The sequence below is a fragment of the Myripristis murdjan genome, chromosome 5, assembly GCF_902150065.1.
Source record: "Myripristis murdjan chromosome 5, fMyrMur1.1, whole genome shotgun sequence".
In the NCBI taxonomy this organism is placed as follows: Eukaryota; Metazoa; Chordata; class Actinopteri; order Holocentriformes; family Holocentridae; genus Myripristis; species Myripristis murdjan.
The window spans coordinates 38,831,616-38,849,115 of NC_043984.1; the positions used below are offsets into that span (position 1 = coordinate 38,831,616).

At 48.8% G+C, this 17,500-nt stretch overlaps 3 protein-coding genes across 6 annotated transcripts in view; 1 reads left to right on the forward strand and 2 right to left on the reverse strand.

The window, feature by feature from the left end:
• nfs1 (NFS1 cysteine desulfurase) overlaps nucleotides 1-6,235 on the reverse strand; it is a 10,020-nt gene extending 3,785 nt beyond the window's left edge. The window contains exons 1-8 of the mRNA XM_030052061.1: nucleotides 5,879-6,235; nucleotides 5,124-5,200; nucleotides 4,894-5,010; nucleotides 4,181-4,264; nucleotides 3,362-3,514; nucleotides 2,907-3,000; nucleotides 2,674-2,808; nucleotides 283-440 (exon numbers count right to left, since the gene is read on the reverse strand). Coding sequence (XP_029907921.1) covers nucleotides 283-440; nucleotides 2,674-2,808; nucleotides 2,907-3,000; nucleotides 3,362-3,514; nucleotides 4,181-4,264; nucleotides 4,894-5,010; nucleotides 5,124-5,200; nucleotides 5,879-5,984 — 924 coding nt within the window. The 5' untranslated portion in view covers nucleotides 5,985-6,235. The remainder of the gene's footprint in view (nucleotides 1-282; nucleotides 441-2,673; nucleotides 2,809-2,906; nucleotides 3,001-3,361; nucleotides 3,515-4,180; nucleotides 4,265-4,893; nucleotides 5,011-5,123; nucleotides 5,201-5,878) is intronic.
• A 2,391-nt stretch (nucleotides 6,236-8,626) lies between these two features.
• On the forward strand, nucleotides 8,627-16,317 carry LOC115359524 (pyruvate dehydrogenase [acetyl-transferring]-phosphatase 1, mitochondrial-like). 3 transcript variants are annotated; one of them, XM_030052059.1, is made up of 7 exons: nucleotides 8,627-8,780; nucleotides 10,468-10,666; nucleotides 11,991-12,383; nucleotides 13,826-13,926; nucleotides 14,753-15,309; nucleotides 15,450-15,538; nucleotides 15,749-15,930. In XM_030052059.1, the coding sequence occupies exons 2-7, from the start codon at nucleotides 10,478-10,480 to the stop codon at nucleotides 15,788-15,790; spliced, it is 1,371 nt and encodes a 456-aa protein (XP_029907919.1). In that variant the 5' UTR covers nucleotides 8,627-8,780; nucleotides 10,468-10,477; the 3' UTR covers nucleotides 15,791-15,930. The 3 variants fall into 3 exon arrangements, with proteins under 3 accessions (XP_029907919.1, XP_029907920.1, XP_029907918.1); XM_030052060.1 differs by having other exon boundaries at nucleotides 8,628-8,780; nucleotides 15,450-15,504; nucleotides 15,545-15,890; XM_030052058.1 differs by lacking the exon at nucleotides 15,450-15,538 and having other exon boundaries at nucleotides 8,641-8,780; nucleotides 15,749-16,317.
• Nucleotides 16,318-16,941: 624 nt separating this feature from the next.
• rbm39a (RNA binding motif protein 39a) overlaps nucleotides 16,942-17,500 on the reverse strand; it is a 23,399-nt gene continuing 22,840 nt past the window's right edge. For both annotated transcript variants that reach the window (XM_030051013.1, XM_030051015.1), the window contains one exon: nucleotides 16,942-17,500. This exon is cut by the window's right edge and continues 154 nt beyond it. The gene's annotated coding sequence lies outside the window, so the exon portion shown is untranslated.

Here is a 17,500-nt window from a genome sequence, read left to right on the forward strand (position 1 = left end):
GAGGTGTGTGTGTGGGCGGGGCCAGCGGGGAGGTTGAGGTGTGTGTGTGTGGGCGGGGCCAGCGGGGAGGTTGAGGTGTGTGTGTGTGTGTGGGCGGGGCCAGCAAGGTTCAGGTGTGTGTGTGTGTGTGGGCGGGGCCAGCAGGGAGGTTCAGGTGTGTGTGTGTGGGCGGGGCCAGCGAGGTTCAGGTGTGTGTGTGGGCGGGGCCAGTGAGGTTCAGGTGTGTGTGTGTGTGTGTGTGTGGGCGGGGCCAGCGAGCGAGGTTCAGGTGTGTGTGTGTACCTGCATCTCCTGCTGAGCGATGAGGCAGGCGGCGCCCAGTCCCACAGCGAGGGGGGTGGGCACGGTGCCCGAGCGCAGCCCCCGCTCCTGCCCGCCCCCGTTCTGCAGCGGCTCCAAACGCACCCGGGGCCGACGACGCACATACAGAGCACCCACACCTGCACACACACACACACACACACACACACACCTTGGTACTGCTTTCCTTAGGCTGCGTTTACACGTCGTCGGGTATTTTGAGAAACGTTTACATCAACCCGCATAAATACGCCGTCGAGCGCCATCATAACTACAGCAAGCCTCTGGGCGGCGGTATGGGAAGAAGGAGAGCCATGCCAGCCAATCAGAAGCCAAAGCAGACAGCAGTCCGCCCAGGTCGGACCAAAGCGATGCTGCTGGAGACGAGGACCGGCTCCTGACCTCCGAGCCCTCACTCCTCTCTGCTCCTCCATATAAAAAAGCTGCTGTATTTGAAAATGCAAACACGGACAGAAATGTGACTGCTACTGTGAATGCATCCATGATCATCACCATCACAGACATAATATACGTATATCATGTCTTTGATCACCATGGCCAAATGGAAACATTGCGAGCTCTTTTGGTGCATCATGTGACGGCGGCTGCCTGAAACTCTGCATTTCTCTGTTTTTCTCAGTTTACATGCAAACGCCAAACAGGAGTTTTCCTAAATCTCCACTTTGGCCGGAGTTTTAAGAAAGAATCGTTTTCAGAGGCGAATTCGCCGTTTGCGTGTAAAAGAAGGGAAATGTCTCCGTTTTTAAAAATACTCATGCACGTGTAAACGCAGCCTTAATCTTATCAATAACCCATTTACCCTAATCCTAATCCTAATCTTAAAATAAAACACTGATGTAATAACAGTCAGGGTGATGTAATAACAGTCAGGATGATGTAATAACAGTCAGGATGATGTAATAACAGTCAGGATGATGTAATAACAGTCAGGATGATGTAATAACAGTCAGAGTGATGTAATAACAGTCAGAGTGATGTAATAACAGTCAGGATGATGTAATAACAGTCAGGATGATGTAATAACAGTCAGAGTGATGTAATAACAGTCAGGATGATGTAATAACAGTCAGAGTGATGTAATAACAGTCAGAGTGATGTAATAACAGTCAGGATGATGTAATAACAGTCAGGGTGATGTAATAACAGTCAGAGTGATGTAATAACAGTCAGGGTGATGTAATAACAGTCAGGATGATGTAATAACAGTCAGGATGATGTAATAACAGTCAGAGTGATGTAATAACAGTCAGAGTGATGTAATAACAGTCAGGATGATGTAATAACAGTCAGGATGATGTAATAACAGTCAGAGTGATGTAATAACAGTCAGGATGATGTAATAACAGTCAGAGTGATGTAATAACAGTCAGAGTGATGTAATAACAGTCAGGGTGATGTAATAACAGTCAGGGTGATGTAATAACAGTCAGAGTGATGTAATAACAGTCAGGGTGATGTAATAACAGTCAGAGTGATGTAATAACAGTCAGGGTGATGTAATAACAGTCAGAGTGATGTAATAACAGTCAGGATGATGTAATAACAGTCAGAGTGATGTAATAACAGTCAGGATGATGTAATAACAGTCAGGATGATGTAATAACAGTCAGGATGATGTAATAACAGTCAGAGTGATGTAATAACAGTCAGAGTGATGTAATAACAGTCAGAGTGATGTAATAACAGTCAGGATGATGTAATAACAGTCAGGGTGATGTAATAACAGTCAGAGTGATGTAATAACAGTCAGAGTGATGTAATAACAGTCAGAGTGATGTAATAACAGTCAGGATGATGTAATAACAGTCAGAGTGATGTAATAACAGTCAGAGTGATGTAATAACAGTCAGGATGATGTAATAACAGTCAGGATGATGTAATAACAGTCAGGGTGATGTAATAACAGTCAGGGTGATGTAATAACAGTCAGGATGATGTAATAACAGTCAGAGTGATGTAATAACAGTCAGAGTGATGTAATAACAGTCAGGATGATGTAATAACAGTCAGAGTGATGTAATAACAGTCAGAGTGATGTAATAACAGTCAGAGTGATGTAATAACAGTCAGGATGATGTAATAACAGTCAGGGTGATGTAATAACAGTCAGAGTGATGTAATAACAGTCAGAGTGATGTAATAACAGTCAGGATGATGTAATAACAGTCAGAGTGATGTAATAACAGTCAGAGTGATGTAATAACAGTCAGGGTGATGTAATAACAGTCAGGATGATGTAATAACAGTCAGGGTGATGTAATAACAGTCAGGGTGATGTAATAACAGTGAGGGTGATGTAATAACAGTCAGGGTGATGTAATAACAGTGAGGGCGGTGTCATGGCGGCGGCACCTTTGGGTCCGTAGATCTTGTGTCCGCTGATGGACATCAGGTCGATGTTGCTCGCCGTGACGTTCAGGGGAATCTTACCGACGGCCTGAGCGGCGTCCGTGTGGAAGAACACGCCTTTAGAGCGGCACAGGCGCCCTGTCGGGGGGGTGAGGGGGTGGAGGGGTTAGTAGGAAACGACAGTTGCTAAGAAACATGGTTGTGATGCTGTTTCTGCGTTGTGTTGCCATGGTTACCAATCTCCTTGATGGGCTGCTTGACTCCGATCTCATTGTTGACGGCCATCACGGACACCAGAGAGGTGTCGGGACGGATAGAGCGCTCCAGCAGCTACACACACACACACACACACACACACACACACACACACACACACACACACTGGTCAGTACAGATGCTTCATGTGAGAGTGTGCGTGTGTGTGTGAGCGTGCGTGCGTGTGTGTGTGTCTGTGTGTGTGTGTGTGTCTGTGTGTGTGTGTCTCTGTGTGTGTGTGTGTGTGTGTGTGTGTCTCTGTGTGTGTCTCTGTGTGTGTGTGTGTGTGTGTGTCTCTGTGTGTGTCTCTGTGTGTGTGTGTGTGTGTGTGTGTGTGTGTGTGTGTGTGTGTGTGTGTGTGTGTGTCTCTGTGTGTGTCTCTCTGTGTGTGTCTCTGTGTGTCTCTGTGTGTGTGTGTGTGTGTGTGTGTGTGTACCTCCAGGTCCACCAGCCCGTTCTTCTGGACGGGCAGGTAGGTGACGTCGAAGCCCTCGGCCTCCAGCACACGACACGAGTCCAGGACACACTTGTGCTCCGTCTGAGTCGTGATCACATGACGCTTCTTGGCCCGGTAGAACCTGGCCACGCCCTGCAGGGGGCGGAGTCACCGGACACACACACACATTAGCCGCTAAGTGAGGCCCAGTGTGTTCCCCCAAACACACGACAACATATATTTTTGACACATAAACTAACAAAAAGCTTTATGACAATATTAACAACAACAAATCACAAACAGCAGCCTAGAGACAGGAGGGGCTCTTACTTTGACGGCCATGTCGCTACGGGAGGGGCTCTTACTTTGGCGGCCATGTCGTTACGGGAGGGGCTCTTACTTTGGCGGCCATGTCGTTACGGGAGGGGCTCTTACTTTGACGGCCATGTCGTTACGGGAGGGGCTCTTACTTTGACGGCCATGTCGTTACAGAGGGGCTCTTACTTTGACGGCCATGTCGTTACGGGAGGGGCTCTTACTTTGACAGGCATGTCGCTACGGGAGGGGCTCTTACTTTGACAGCCATGTCGTTACGGGAGGGGCTCTTACTTTGACAGCCATGTCGTTAAAGGAGGGGCTCTTACTTTGACAGCCATGTTGTTACAGGAGGGGCTCTTACTTTGATGGCCATGTCATTACAAGAGGGGCTCTTACTTTGACAGCCATGTTGTTACGGGAGGGGCTCTTACTTTGATGGCCATGTCGTTACGGGAGGGGCTCTTACTTTGACGGCCATGTCGTTACGGGAGGGGCTCTTACTTTGATAGCCATGTTGTTGGACTCAGTGGCTCCGCTGGTGAAGATGATCTCTCTGGGATCTGCAGCAATCAGGTCCGCTACCTGCTGCTCTCACACACACACACACACACACACACACACCAGAGGCTTAAAGCTTCGCTGTGATAAAGTGGATTATTAATCTGAGCTTGAATGAATCAGAGGGACAGAATGAGCTCACGTCATCCAGATACAAGTTTATTTATTTGTTCATCTATCTGTGTGACAGTTCACTTTCTTAAATTAACATGCAAATACATCTATTTACACATACTATAAACATTATATTTAAAATTAAATTACAAGAAAATTACCATCAAAAAAAGAGAAAAATAAAGTCACTTTTGTCAAGAGGGTTAAGTTTAACTTTTCAAAGTAAAAGTCTGCCCTCCTTGTTTTCAAAGGGTTATTCAAAAACCTTCATCCACATGTAGAGAGTGGGCTTAAAACATGATCAAATTACATGACATTATTAAATATTAACACTATTGGCTTTCCAATTAATTCAATATGTCACCTCCTTTAACCTTAAATTGTTGATTTGCTTGTTTTTGCTTTAGTTTCTGCAGTTTTTAAATTTGCAGCAAATGAATAAATATTGGTTATTGGAGTCCTGAACTACTAATGACTATCAACCCTATCAGTCCTGAGATAATCAATACGTGTGGCTGGTAGTGTGGGGGCGGAGTCTCTACCTTCCTGGCTCGCTCCATGGCGCCCTCGCTCTCCCAGCCGTACGCGTGCGTCCTGGAGTGCGGGTTCCCGTAGAAGTTCACCTGGTAGGGCAGCATGGCATCCAGCACCCGAGGGTCCTGCACGCACACACACACACACACACACACACACACACATCAGAACACGTCTGCCTCCGCCATCAGCTGGTTAGTCCTGTAACCATGACAACGACACACTCGGTAACAGTTACCATGGGAGTGGTGGCCTGGAAGTCCATGTAGAGCGGCCTGAGCTCGCCGGCCTCCACCTCCTGGCTCTTCACCAGCTCTGAAACAGGAAGTGACAGGGAGAGCTTCCTGTTTACTGTGTGTGTGTGTGTGTGTGAGTGTGTGTGTGTGTGTGTGTGTGTGTGTGGAGGGAACAGTGGGCAACAGGGATCAGAAAAAAAACTGGATTCAGTTAAAAGTGTTGGGTTTTCGTCTCCATGCTAACACTGCCTCGCTGCTCAGAGGCACACGCTCTGTTCAGTCTGCTTCACCTCACTGGGGTTCTTACATGGTGACAAGCAAATGAACAGAAAGATTACCAAACCTTAAAAAATAAAAATTAAAAAATTAAATCTGAAGAGAATTACAAGACAAGCACTGCAAAATTAGCAAAACATTAAAAAATAACAAAACAAAAAAATTTAATAAATAAATAATAAATAAATTATTTCAACAGAAAAGGAAATTAGATTTCTGTTAATTAAAGTGACTTATTTAAAGTTCAGATCAGTGATGGATCAGATTTATTATGCTGAGGCCCCCCAGAGCCCCTCCAGGCCTGGGACCCACTGGATCTGTCTGTCTCTGTCTGTCTGTCTCTGCCTGTCTGTCTGTCTCTGCCTGCCTGCCTGTCTGTCTGTCTGTCTGTCTGCCTGCCTGTCTCTGCCTGTCTATCTGTCTCTGTCTGCGGTAATGAAACTGCGTCACGGGGATTAGCCGGATGCTAACATGGCGGTACCTTTCTGCAGGGAGCTGGCGGCTCTCGGCGCGGCTCCCAGCCGCACATGAAGCCCGACCAGCGGCCTGAACAGGCGGCACGAGGCGCTCCTGCCCGGGGCAAACATCTCCGCTGCGACCCGCTGAACACAGACAGGAACCCGCTGAACCTGGAACCGGTTTGACCAGGAAGACCGCCGGGGACACAGAGAACCACGGAGAAGCACAGAGAAGCACCGGGAGCCGCTGACGCAGTTACCGGGAGCCTGACGGTCCGCAGCCGGATGAGCAGCGCGACGCTTCGGCTTGTTTTGGTTTCGTAAGCGGAGCCGCGAGCCGCTGTTATAACTGACCTGCCGCTCACTGCGACGTCACTTCCGGCTGTCACCTTCAACATAAAAGTTCATTAGATGTCTGTCAAAAACATGCAGGGAAAAAGACAGCGAGCAACTTAACGAGACATGAACCAAAAATTAGAAAAACACCTTAACACTCGAGAAATGACATTGTTTTTGCTGTAAAGTTAGCTGTTTTCTTGTTTTCTAATTTGATTTATTTTCAGCTGTAAAAGCACACGATCAGACAGCGAAAAGATTCCACTATGAAGATCTGATCATGTTGGTGTTTCTGCTCATGAATATTACATATCCCAGTCTGAGAGTCAACAGAATGAAAACTCTGCCTTCTGTTGGCTGATTCAGTTCCAGCTTGAAGTAAATATTCCAGCCACCAGCTCAGATGCACTGAGGCAAAGCCACTGACTCTTTCTGTAATTCATTTCTAACAGAGAAGTTATAAAGAGCATGAAGCTGCATCATTTAGTAAATGTGACACCTGTTTGATTTTAGATTATTTCTGAAGGGAAGAACACACCTGACCACAGAGCCTCGCTGTGTTCACCCCCTTGAACTTTTCCACATTTTGTCATGTGACAAGCACAAATTTAAATGTATTTTATAGTGGTTTTATGTAATTGGCCAACACAAAATAGTGCATCATTTTGAAGTGGGGGGAAAACATTACATGGTTTTCAAAATTAATTATAAATAAAAATCTGAAAAGTGTTGAGTGCGTACGTATTCACCCCCCTTTTACTGTGAAACCCCTCCAGTGCAACCAGCTGCCTTCAGCTGTAGTGAGTAGCTGCAGAGTAGAAAGCAGGGTTAGGCTATTAAAAATATCCCAAACTTTGAACATCTCACAGAGCAACATTAACTCCATCATCTGAGTATGGAGAGAGTACGGCACAACCACAAACCCAACGAGACCAGGCTGACAGGCCTCTGGAGGGGCTGCAGAGACCCACAGCTCAGGTGGGACAGTCTGACCCACAGCTCAGGTGGGACAGTCTGTCCACAGCTCAGGTGGGACAGTCTGACCCACAGCTCAGGTGGGACAGTCTGTCCACAGCTCAGGTGGGACAGTCTGTCCACAGCTCAGGTGGGACAGTGTGACCCACAGCTCAGGTGGGACAGTCTGACCCACAGCTCAGGTGGGACAGTCTGTCCACAAATCTGGCCTTTATGGAAGAGTGGCAAGAGGAAAGTCACAAGCCTCGGGGGAGACCCGGCAAACGTGGGAGAAGGTGCTCTGCTCAGATGAGATCAGAATGCAAAACGCTTGGTGCGGCAGAAACCTCACTGCACATCAGCCTGAGCGCAGCGTCCCACTGTGAAACATGGCGGGGCAGCATTGCACTCTGACAGGGAAGCTGCTCGGAGCTGATGGGAAGATGGATGGAGCCAAATACAGAGCAATCCTAGAAGAAAACCTGCGACAGTCTGCAAAAGACCTGAGACCGAGGCCGAGGCTCCCCTTCCAGCCGGACAGCGGGCCCGAACATACGGCCGGAGCTACGATGGGATGGGTTAGATCAGAGCATATTAATGTGTTGGAACGGCCCGGTCGAATAATGACTGAGCCAGAGTCAGTTGGCAAAGAAGAATGGACAAAAACGTCAGTGTCTAGAAAGCAAAGCTGCTGGAGACAAACCCCAAAAGACTGAGAGGGGGTTCTGCAGAGCCCTGACCCGGGGCCGAACGCTGCATCCAGGAGACAACTGCTGTGTTCTAACTATTGTTTGTCACAATAAAATGTATTTTGCACCTTGAAAGCACGGAGCAGTTTGTGTTGATCAAATGGTAAAAAGACCATTTAAGTGAATCTGAATTCCGGTTGGCAACACGACCAAATGTTAAAGTTCAGAGGGGGAGAACACGGCTCTGCACTCTGAAGGGAAACATTTGGCTTCCGGCTTCTGGGCGTCACAGAGCTGCTTGCAAAAGAAACTGAAAGAGGGGCGGGAACTTCCTCTGGATGGCCTGGATTCTCATTGGCTGAGCTGGGCTGCATTCTCTGCCCTCTGATTGGCCAGCAGGAGTCATGTGATCACGGTTCTTCTTAAGAAACGGTGAGTTCATGCAGAGTTGAGGGTCGGTGACGTCACAGCCGAGCGGTCTGCTGTGGCTCCATGAGATTTACACAAACACCAACATGCCTGCTGCTATTGTGCTGTCTCTGTTTCTGCTGAGTCACTGCGCCTCTTTCTGCTGAGTCACTGCGCCGCGTTCCTCACACTGCAGCCCGTCTGAATGAAACAGTTTGTCCTGAACAGGAAGCAGCAGCAAGTCTGCGGTTACTCATTTACACACACAGAAGAGTTCAAAGGTCACACAGGGCGCTGCGACAGACAGACAGGCAGACAGAGACACAGACAGGCTGGCAGGCAGACAGGCAGACAGACAGGCAGACAGAGACACAGACAGGCAGGCAGGCAGACAGGCAGACAGAGACACAGGCAGGCAGGCAGACAGGCAGGTGAACTCCACCCCCCAGTCACCTTGAGGTCAGCTGTGGTGTTTTCGAGGTCGTGACCTCAGAGGAAGCAGCACGAGGAGCCCGACAGGAACAGGAAGTGACAGACGGTGAGTCAGGACAACATCATGTGCAGATCTGGAACGCTGACATGATTTTATTGATGAGTTTATGTCGAACATGTCACAGTTTCCAGTGTCTGGTTTACACTAACCGAGCTCATCCTCATGACGAAGAGCGGCGAGCGGCGAGCGGCTGGGCCGGAGCGCACGGTGAGCCCGGCACGCGCCTCCTGCAGCTGCCACATGACATTCATAACATAATTATGACCTTTAATGAAAACACTGATCATTCATCACGTGTGCTGATATTTCACGCCCAGAGCTGTGAGCTGAATATTAACTGCTCATCAGTGTCGGGCTGCCAGCGAGCGAGCAGCCCAGAGGCGACCGTCTGTCTCACCAGAACAACACATTTCTGTCATGGAAATATAATAAACAACTGAATATTCAGATCTGATTTTGGGCAAAATAAAACAATTTACAACGCAGAAACATGTCATCAGAACACATTCTGCACAAGGCCGACGCAGCATCATGCCGGGATATCTGCCAAATAAAAAAAGAGCATTCTTCAAAAAACAGACCAGTCAGGATCTCAGGCCAACATTAACCCTGAGTTTGACATCGTCCACGTCATCGCCTTTTGACATATTAATATCTAGCTCAGTGGCTCTCAGACTGCTCTCAGTGATGGTCCCCTCTGAAGTGTTTCCCAGTCCAGTTGGTCCTGACCAGCTGAGCCTCCTGTGGTCAGAGGGTCAGTCCAGTTGGTCCAGTTGAGCCTCCTGTGGTCAGAGGGTCAGTCCAGTTGGTCCAGTTGAGCCTCCTGTGGTCAGAGGGTCAGTCCAGTTGGTCCAGTTGAGCCTCCTGTGGTCAGAGGGTCAGTCCAGTTGGTCCAGTTGAGCCTCCTGTGGTCAGAGGGTCAGTCCAGTTGGTCCAGTTGAGCCTCCTGTGGTCAGAGGGTCAGACCAGTTGGTCCTGACCAGTTGAGCCTCCTGTGGTCAGAGGGTCAGTCCAGTTGGTCCAGTTGAGCCTCCTGTGGTCAGAGGGTCAGTCCAGTTGGTCCAGTTGAGCCTCCTGTGGTCAGAGGGTCAGTCCAGTTGGTCCAGTTGAGCCTCCTGTGGTCAGAGGGTCAGTCCAGTTGGTCCTGACCAGTTGAGCCTCCTGTGGTCAGAGGGTCAGTCCAGTTGGTCCTGACCAGTTGAGCCTCCTGTGGTCAGAGGGTCAGTCCAGTTGGTCCTGACCAGTTGAGCCTCCTGTGGTCAGAGGGTCAGTCCAGCTCCATCAGGGTGAACCAACAACCTGATGCTGAGCAGATTCTCTTGTTTGTGTTTCTGCTTCTTCTTCTCTTCTTCCTCCTTGTTTCCAGCTTCAACCACTGATCCACTTTCTGGATTTGTTTGGTCTCGTCTTCCCGCTCAGAGCGAACAAACGTCCTCGCTCCACGACCACGGCAGCAGATTGAAACCACACACACACACATCTGACACCTTCAGGAACCCAGAGGGAGAACTGAGGAGAACATGGGATTTATCAAACTTATATTTACAGTTTTTATTGAACTTATTATAGCGTAGGTACACACTGAACGGTGTGTATCAAACACACGCACCCTGACCCAGCTGATCCCAGGTCAGAGGTGAAGAGTCAAACTGAGACATTCCCCTCTAGACTCTGAGCAGGACGTCCTGGTCAGTTTGTAAAAACTTTATTCATCATGTTGTTGTTTCTCCAGCGGCACCGCCATGTTGGCCCGGAGCGTCGCTGCGACTCAGGGCGCCGGCCGGGTCGACGCCCAGCTGTGCCACTCGCTCTGCTCGCTCCGCCCGGAGCTGCCCAGACTCCATTACCCAGCGGGCCGTGGGAGCAGGAAGTACAGGGCGGGGCAGGAGGCGGGGCAGATGGGCGTGGCTCAGATCAACAGAATCTTGAAGGTGAGACCAGAGATCCAGTCGATCCAGTCGGTCACTCTGTCAGTGTTCAGTTACTACTACTACTACTAGATTATTTTTTTATAATAAATAATAATAACAAATTTTATTTGTAAAGCGCTTTTCATAAAAGAATCTCAAAGTGCTACAAAAACCTAAAATAACACAACAAAAACATAGAGAGCAGTAAAACAGTAAAAATCATCAACAGGGAGAGAACAGCTAAAAGGAAGAAACACAGGATAAAAGTACAAGGGCAGCTAATAGTCCAGTCATTTTATGAAAAAACCTAGGACAAATTGCAAGAGAAGCAAACTCAACTGATTTTGTATCCTCAGTTTGTCCTGAGTGAGGGGAAAAAAGTCCCAAGAAATCCCATTGGTGGAAAGTTTTGAAAATCACCTCTATATGACCACATATTACCAAAAAACACTGTTTTTAACACACAGGGGAAAGGGGTTCAACATTTTACTTTCAGATATCACTATAAAAATTCACAAGTTGATTACACACACAAAGACAAGAAAAAAAGTCAATTACAAGTTCTTTGAATTATTCTGTTTACACATGCATATCACACATTATCTGATTTGATATGGCTAATAAGGAATATAAGGAATAAATGCCAGAAGAGACATTTAAACAGTGGATTAAAAGGTTACAATATATATAGTAACCATTTAATTCACTGTTATATAGTAACCTTTTAATTCAAGGCTACTATATATATAGTAACCTTATAGTAAAGGAGAGAGAGACAGGAGGGGCAGGGGAGAGAGAGACAGGAGGGGCAAAGGAGAGAGAGACAGGAGGGGCAGGGGAGAGAGAGACAGGAGGGGCAAAGGAGAGAGAGACAGGAGGGGCAGGGGAGAGAGAGACAGGAGGGGCAAAGGAGAGAGAGACAGGAGGGGCAGGGGAGAGAGAGACAGGAGGGGCAAAGGAGAGAGAGACAGGAGGGGCAGGGGAGAGAGGGAACGACCTGCAGCAGAGGGCCTGAGGTGGGATTTGAACCCGGTCGCTGTGACGGGGTTGGGGGTGGGGTGGGGGTGGGGGGGGGGGGGGGGGGGGGGGGGGGTCCTGGCACGTGGTGCGCGCTTTCAGCCGCCCCCTGAGTTCTTCATTAGTTTTAGTTCCCAGTCCAGTTCAGTGTCCAGAGTGGGTTTACTGGTGTCAGCTGAGTTTTTAGTGTCAGTGTGAGTTAGTTAGAATCTAAAGTCCAGTTTTTATTTTTATTTCTGTTAAATAATTTTTTTTTTCCACGCCTAGTTTTAGTTTTAGTTTTTAGTTTAGTTTGGCGAACTTCAATAAACCTTGATTCTGTTGCCAGGCCAACGAATACAGCCACACCCTCCCCAGAGGCCCCGCCTCCCATGGTGTCCTGGGTTTCCATAGCAACCTGCTGCCGTCGAACCATCCAAGCGAGGACCGGCGCAGCGGCGCCACCTGCCTGCCGGGCGGCGGCCTGCTGTTGGGCGTGTTTGACGGGCACGCCGGGCCGGCCTGCGCCCACGCCGTCAGCCAGAGGCTCTTCTACTACATCGCCGTGGCGACGCTGCCGCTCAGGACGCTGGCGGAGCTGGAACAGGCGGTGCAGGAGGAACGGGCCGTCCCGCCGCTGCTGGAGTGGCACAAACACCCACAGGACCACAGCGGCTCCCACAGCGGCCAGGACGCCTTCCACAGCCTCCGGGCCTACTGGCAGCTCCGCCTGCAGGGCCAGGTACCTGTGTGTGTGTGTGTGTGTGTGTGTGTGTGTGTGTGTGTGTGCGTGTGTGTGCGTGTGCTGCTGGACAGGTCAGGTTATTCTTTACTAACGTCAGCGAGCGGAGTCCTCACATGGATAGTTTAGACTGCTTTCTGATTGATTATTTCAAATCAATCAATTTGTAGCTGACCAATCAGTGAGCGGCTGCGTGTCGGCTCATGAAAACAACACAGAATGTAGAATCACATCAAGCAGAAGAGACACGTGCAGCAAACACACAGCAGACGGGTTTGATATTCACCTCTAAATTAGATTCAAATATTACAATTTTAAAAAAGATTTTAAATTCTTGTTGGATTTTCCCTCCTTCCCTCCAAAACATCTCACGGGCGGATCTGTGACGTCCCGGGTTCAGGCTGAGCTCTGCTCCAGAGGACTTTAGCCCCGCCTCCTGCAAATGCAGGAATATTATTGGACGCCTCAGAAGGTCAAAGGTCAGTTTAGTCGACAGGAAAGTCATGCCCTGCGTTCCAATACCCATACTACCATACTATTTAGTAGGGAAAAAAAGAATTAGTATGTCCCAATACATACTAAACTACATACTTTGTAAGGGCAGCTGCAGTACATACTAAAAGTAAAAAGTGTAAGTATGCGATTTGGAACGCAGGGCTGGGGTCTGTCTCAGTCGAAGGGCTAGATGACTTCTAGGTCTCAGCCCACGGTGCCCACGTAGGAGGCGTCCGACGTAGATGCCGATATCAAGTTTACCGGAACTAAAAGTTTAGTGAATTGGGACGGTGTAGCCTGTGGAGGATTCCTACGTCATTATTATCGAGGCTTCCCGAAGCGCATTCGAGTGATGCAGCGTAAAATGCTGAAGTAGGTTTGGGAGGTGTGTCAGTGAACACCTGTGCATGAAACCAAACGATAAGCAGCTTCAACGCTCTCAACATGGACAACATGGATTCTGTAGTTTTATGTATTTTATTTTATTTTGTCTTCGTGAAGATGTAGAAAATTAAGATAATTGTTACACCTCACCGCAATTACAACAGACAATCCCAGTTAAAGTAATTGTACACATGGCTACATTGTAACATACCTGATGCACTGATGGTTGCTATGGAAACATCGTGCAAAATGCCTATCTAACTCATCTAACTAAACTTGCATTTACAGGCGTTGTTCAGATACAGTTAACAGCTAAACCGAATCTATGGTGGTAATTATAGCCATGAAAACTTATCAAAACGTCATGATATAAACATGAAGACGGTCTGAAACATGCTTAATAATTCCAGCAATGGTGGCTGATCCAGAAATTCAACTGGACCGAAAGGTACCCTGGGAAGTAGGTGAGGTGAGGTGAGGTGAGGTGAGATGTGAGGTCAGGTGATGTGATCGCTGTGTTTTGTTCAGTTTGTTTTTGTTTCCTGCTCTCTGATTGGCTACAGGACGGCGGCAGCATCAGCTCGGCGCTGGTCGACGCCTTCAGTCGCCTTGACGACGACCTCTCTCTGGAGGCCCAGGCCCACCTGCGCATGTCCCCTCCCAGGTCCTCACCTGCTCTAACACTTTGGTCCCAGCTGATTGGTGTTGACTCAGTGACGAGACGGACAGAGACGCCAAAATAAAAGTCTGGAAGCAGCAGCTACGTGTCATTTAGCATCACAGAGGCAAATCTGAACCACACAGCCAGTTCAACATCATTTCTGTTACCTAGCAACCAACTATATGTTTCTCATCCTGCTGAGCTAAATGTTAACTAAATGAGATGTTTTTTACTTTGAAACTCCCCTTTTCTGAAAAAAGAAGTGTATTTGTTTTTGGAGCAGCATTTCCCCCAAACAGAGAAACATTTAAAACCAAGAAAACTCAGAAACTCAGGAGAAGAGCCTTTCAGCTGGACCTGTCGCTCTGACCACGGGTCTCTCTCTCTGTCTGTCTGTCTCTGTCTTTCTGTCTCTCTCTCTCTGTCTCTCTTTCCATCTCTCTCTCTCTCTCTCTCTCTCTCTCTCTCTCTCTCTCTCTCCATCTGTCTCTCTCTCTAATTCAGATTTGCTTCACTGGAGTTTTATGGGAAACAGATGTTTACATCACCAAAGCAAAGTGTGAAATAAAAACAACAAAAAGTGAACATTAAACATTAAACAGTGGAAATGCAGTTAGAATATACAGATACAGATTTATACAGATCAATAACAAACAACTAAAAGGAAAAAATATAAAACTTTAGACTTGCAATGTAAAAAATAAAAAATGCATATAAATACAAATAAGTGTTTAACGGTACAAACACTCCAACCTCTCTCTGTCTGTCTCTCTGTCTGTCTGTCTCTCTGTCTCTCTGTCTGTCTGTCTCTCTGTCTGTGTCCCGCCAGGCGGGGGTCTCTCCCCGGCCGGTCCCTCACCTGCCCCCTGCAGGTGGCGCTGTCGGGCTGCACCGCCTGCGTGGTGCACGTGTCTCAGGGCGTGCTGCACGTGGCCAACCTGGGCGACAGCCGGGCGGTGCTGGGCGTGCAGGAGGCGGGCGGCGGCTGGTCGGCGCTCAGCCTCACCGCCGACCACAACGCGCAGAACCCGGCGGAGCTGCGGAGGGTTGCGGGGGAGCACCCGGCGGCGGAGCGGCGCACGGCGGTGCGGCACGGCCGCCTGCTGGGGCTGCTGCTGCCGTTCCGGGCCTTCGGCGACGTCCGCTTCAAGTGGAGCTCCGAGGCGCTGGCTCACCTGTGCGAGACGCGGCCCGACGTGCTGGCGGCGGTGGGCGGAGTCCGCGCGCCGCAGAACTACCTGACGCCGCCGTACCTGAGCGCGCGGCCAGAGGTCACCTGCCACCGCATCAGAGCCGCTGACAAGTTCCTGGTTCTGGCCACTGATGGATTATGGGAACTGATGCACCGACAGACGGTCGTCCAGCTGGTCGGACAGCAGCTGGCAGGTGAGACCCCTGAGGATGATGATGCTGAAGATGATGCTGATGATGATGAACTTTTTTAAAATCAATATTTGGATTCTCAGAACCAGCAGTTAGCGTTAGCAGAGTTAGCATTTGTTAACGGGAGGCTGTCTGGCGCTCAGCCTCACACAGCAGCCAATCACAGCAGACTTCATCAGCTGTCACCATGACAACACTAATGGGCGCGCCTGGACAACCAGTCAGCAGTCAGGTGATGAATCTATACATAATAATAATCAGTATTTTACAATAATCTCAACTCAACTTGATGTATAGAGCACTGACCCAAACAAGGTTCTGTACAGAAATGATCATAAAACAACAAAACTGCCTGTTATCAATGTATGTGGCTCCACCCCCCTCCCCTCTGATTGGCTGGGCTCAGAGCTTCCTGATGACTGACAGACTCTTTGCGTGTCAGCCCTCCAGCAGCGGCGGCCTGGGCTCAGCAGCGCCGGTGTGACGCTGGGCGGCCTGCAGCGCCTCCTGCTGGAGAGGAAGGGCCGGGCGCTGGCGGCGCTGGAGGACCAGAACGCCGCAACACACCTGCTGCGCCACGCCGTGGGCGACGACGGGTACGGGGGGGTGGAGCCTCGCCGCCTGGCCAAGATGCTCAGCCTGCCGGCCGACGTGGCCCGAATGTACCGTGATGACATCACCATCACCGTCATCCAGCTGAACGAGCTGCACGCCTGACCGCCATCACCCGCCTCTGACCCCCTGACCCTAACTAACCCTAACCCCCTGACCCCCTGACCCTCTGACCCTGACCCTACAACCAGTGTCAGGGTCAGAGGTCAGGGTCAGAGGTCAGGGTCAGGGTGTGGCTTCAACACTCCCGTCTGCCAGTCTCAGTCCAAATGAAACATGGCGACGTTCAGCTCTGACTCCGTGTGGATTTGCAGCTTCACCTCTCAGCCGCCGTCACTTTATTTTCTTAACTTTCACCTCCACTCCAGTCAGTGTAAGACAATAAAATATTTTTTAATGATCAAATCCTTTTGTCTGGTTGATTCTTCTCTCCAACTGGAACTGAAATTAATTTCTCATTATAAACATTTCCTTTGCAGTTTATTATCTGTATTTGACATCCAGACAGGATTTCTCCTGGTTCACCTGTTTTACACATTCAGCTGCTGCTGTCCTCTTCAACCACAACATTTAGTGAACTATTCCAACCCTTTTTAGTGCTGCTTCATCTTTCATACATTTTCAAGCATTGACATATTGTCATATTTTCAAGCAACAGTTGCCTGGATGTCAAAGCTGCACTAATCAAATACAGAACCAGAAAAGTGTGGAAAGAGTTAGAAACCAGGCAGCCAGTGTGAATCAGTTTGTTCTGAGTGACTTTCCTGCTTTAATAGAATTTAAACTTTTTAAAACCAGCATGAAACACCACATCAGAAACTGAGGCCTTGAATCCGCATCGTAAAATAACTGAAGCATGCTGGGAAGTGAACGAGTGGTCGGCGCTGCAGACGCGCAGGGCCGCGTTTAGCAGTTTTTGGTGCCATCTAGTGGCCACACACTGTAACTGCACCCAACTGGTGTTTTGTACCTAAGCCCCGCCCCCACCAGCTGATCAGCACAGGAAGACACTCGACACATCAGAGACTTTAAAATAAAATTTAATCAAGGACTTTACAAAATCAAAGCTTGATTAGAAAACAGGTCGTTAAATACCAAATGGCTTCTCTAATAATGAGCACAAATGAACCAATCGGCCAGAAGAATCATCGTCGTCGTCGTCGTCTGTCAAACGGCTTCCACTGAGCTCATGGAGCTTAATCATTGGACAATATTCTGAATGGGCGGGGCTGGAAGTGAGCCCCGCCCTCCTCAGGGACTAGCCACGCCCAGCGATGCTAACGAGCACAAACACAACAGGAAGTAAAACTGAGAACTTTTACAAAAAACAGGAAATGGTTCTTGTGTTGTTGCTGCTGGTGTGTGTTTGTGTGTGTGTGTGTGTGTGTGTGTGTGTGTGTGTGTGTGTGTGTGTCTCCAAAAACAGAACTAGCTCATACAGCGGACAGCGCCCCCTGTCAGCTGCTGTGAACAAACCGAACAGACGTCGTCTCTCAGCAGGAAGTGGAGGAGCTGCTTCCTTCCTGTCCAACAAGAGAAAAGAACAAAAAAGAAAGAAAAAGAAAACAAGGGGTGGGCTCAA

What these genes read in the sequence shown, in the direction of transcription:
- LOC115359524 (XM_030052058.1), top strand. Translation starts at nt 10,478, where the DNA reads ATGTTGGCCCGGAGCGTCGCTGCGACTCAGGGCGCCGGCCGGGTCGAC. An exon ending in AGATCAACAGAATCTTGAAG is followed by an intron (nt 10,667 to 11,990) that starts GTGAGACCAGAG and finishes TTCTGTTGCCAG; the next exon opens with GCCAACGAATACAGCCACAC. An exon ending in CTGCGCATGTCCCCTCCCAG is followed by an intron (nt 13,927 to 14,752) that starts GTCCTCACCTGC and finishes GTGTCCCGCCAG; the next exon opens with GCGGGGGTCTCTCCCCGGCC.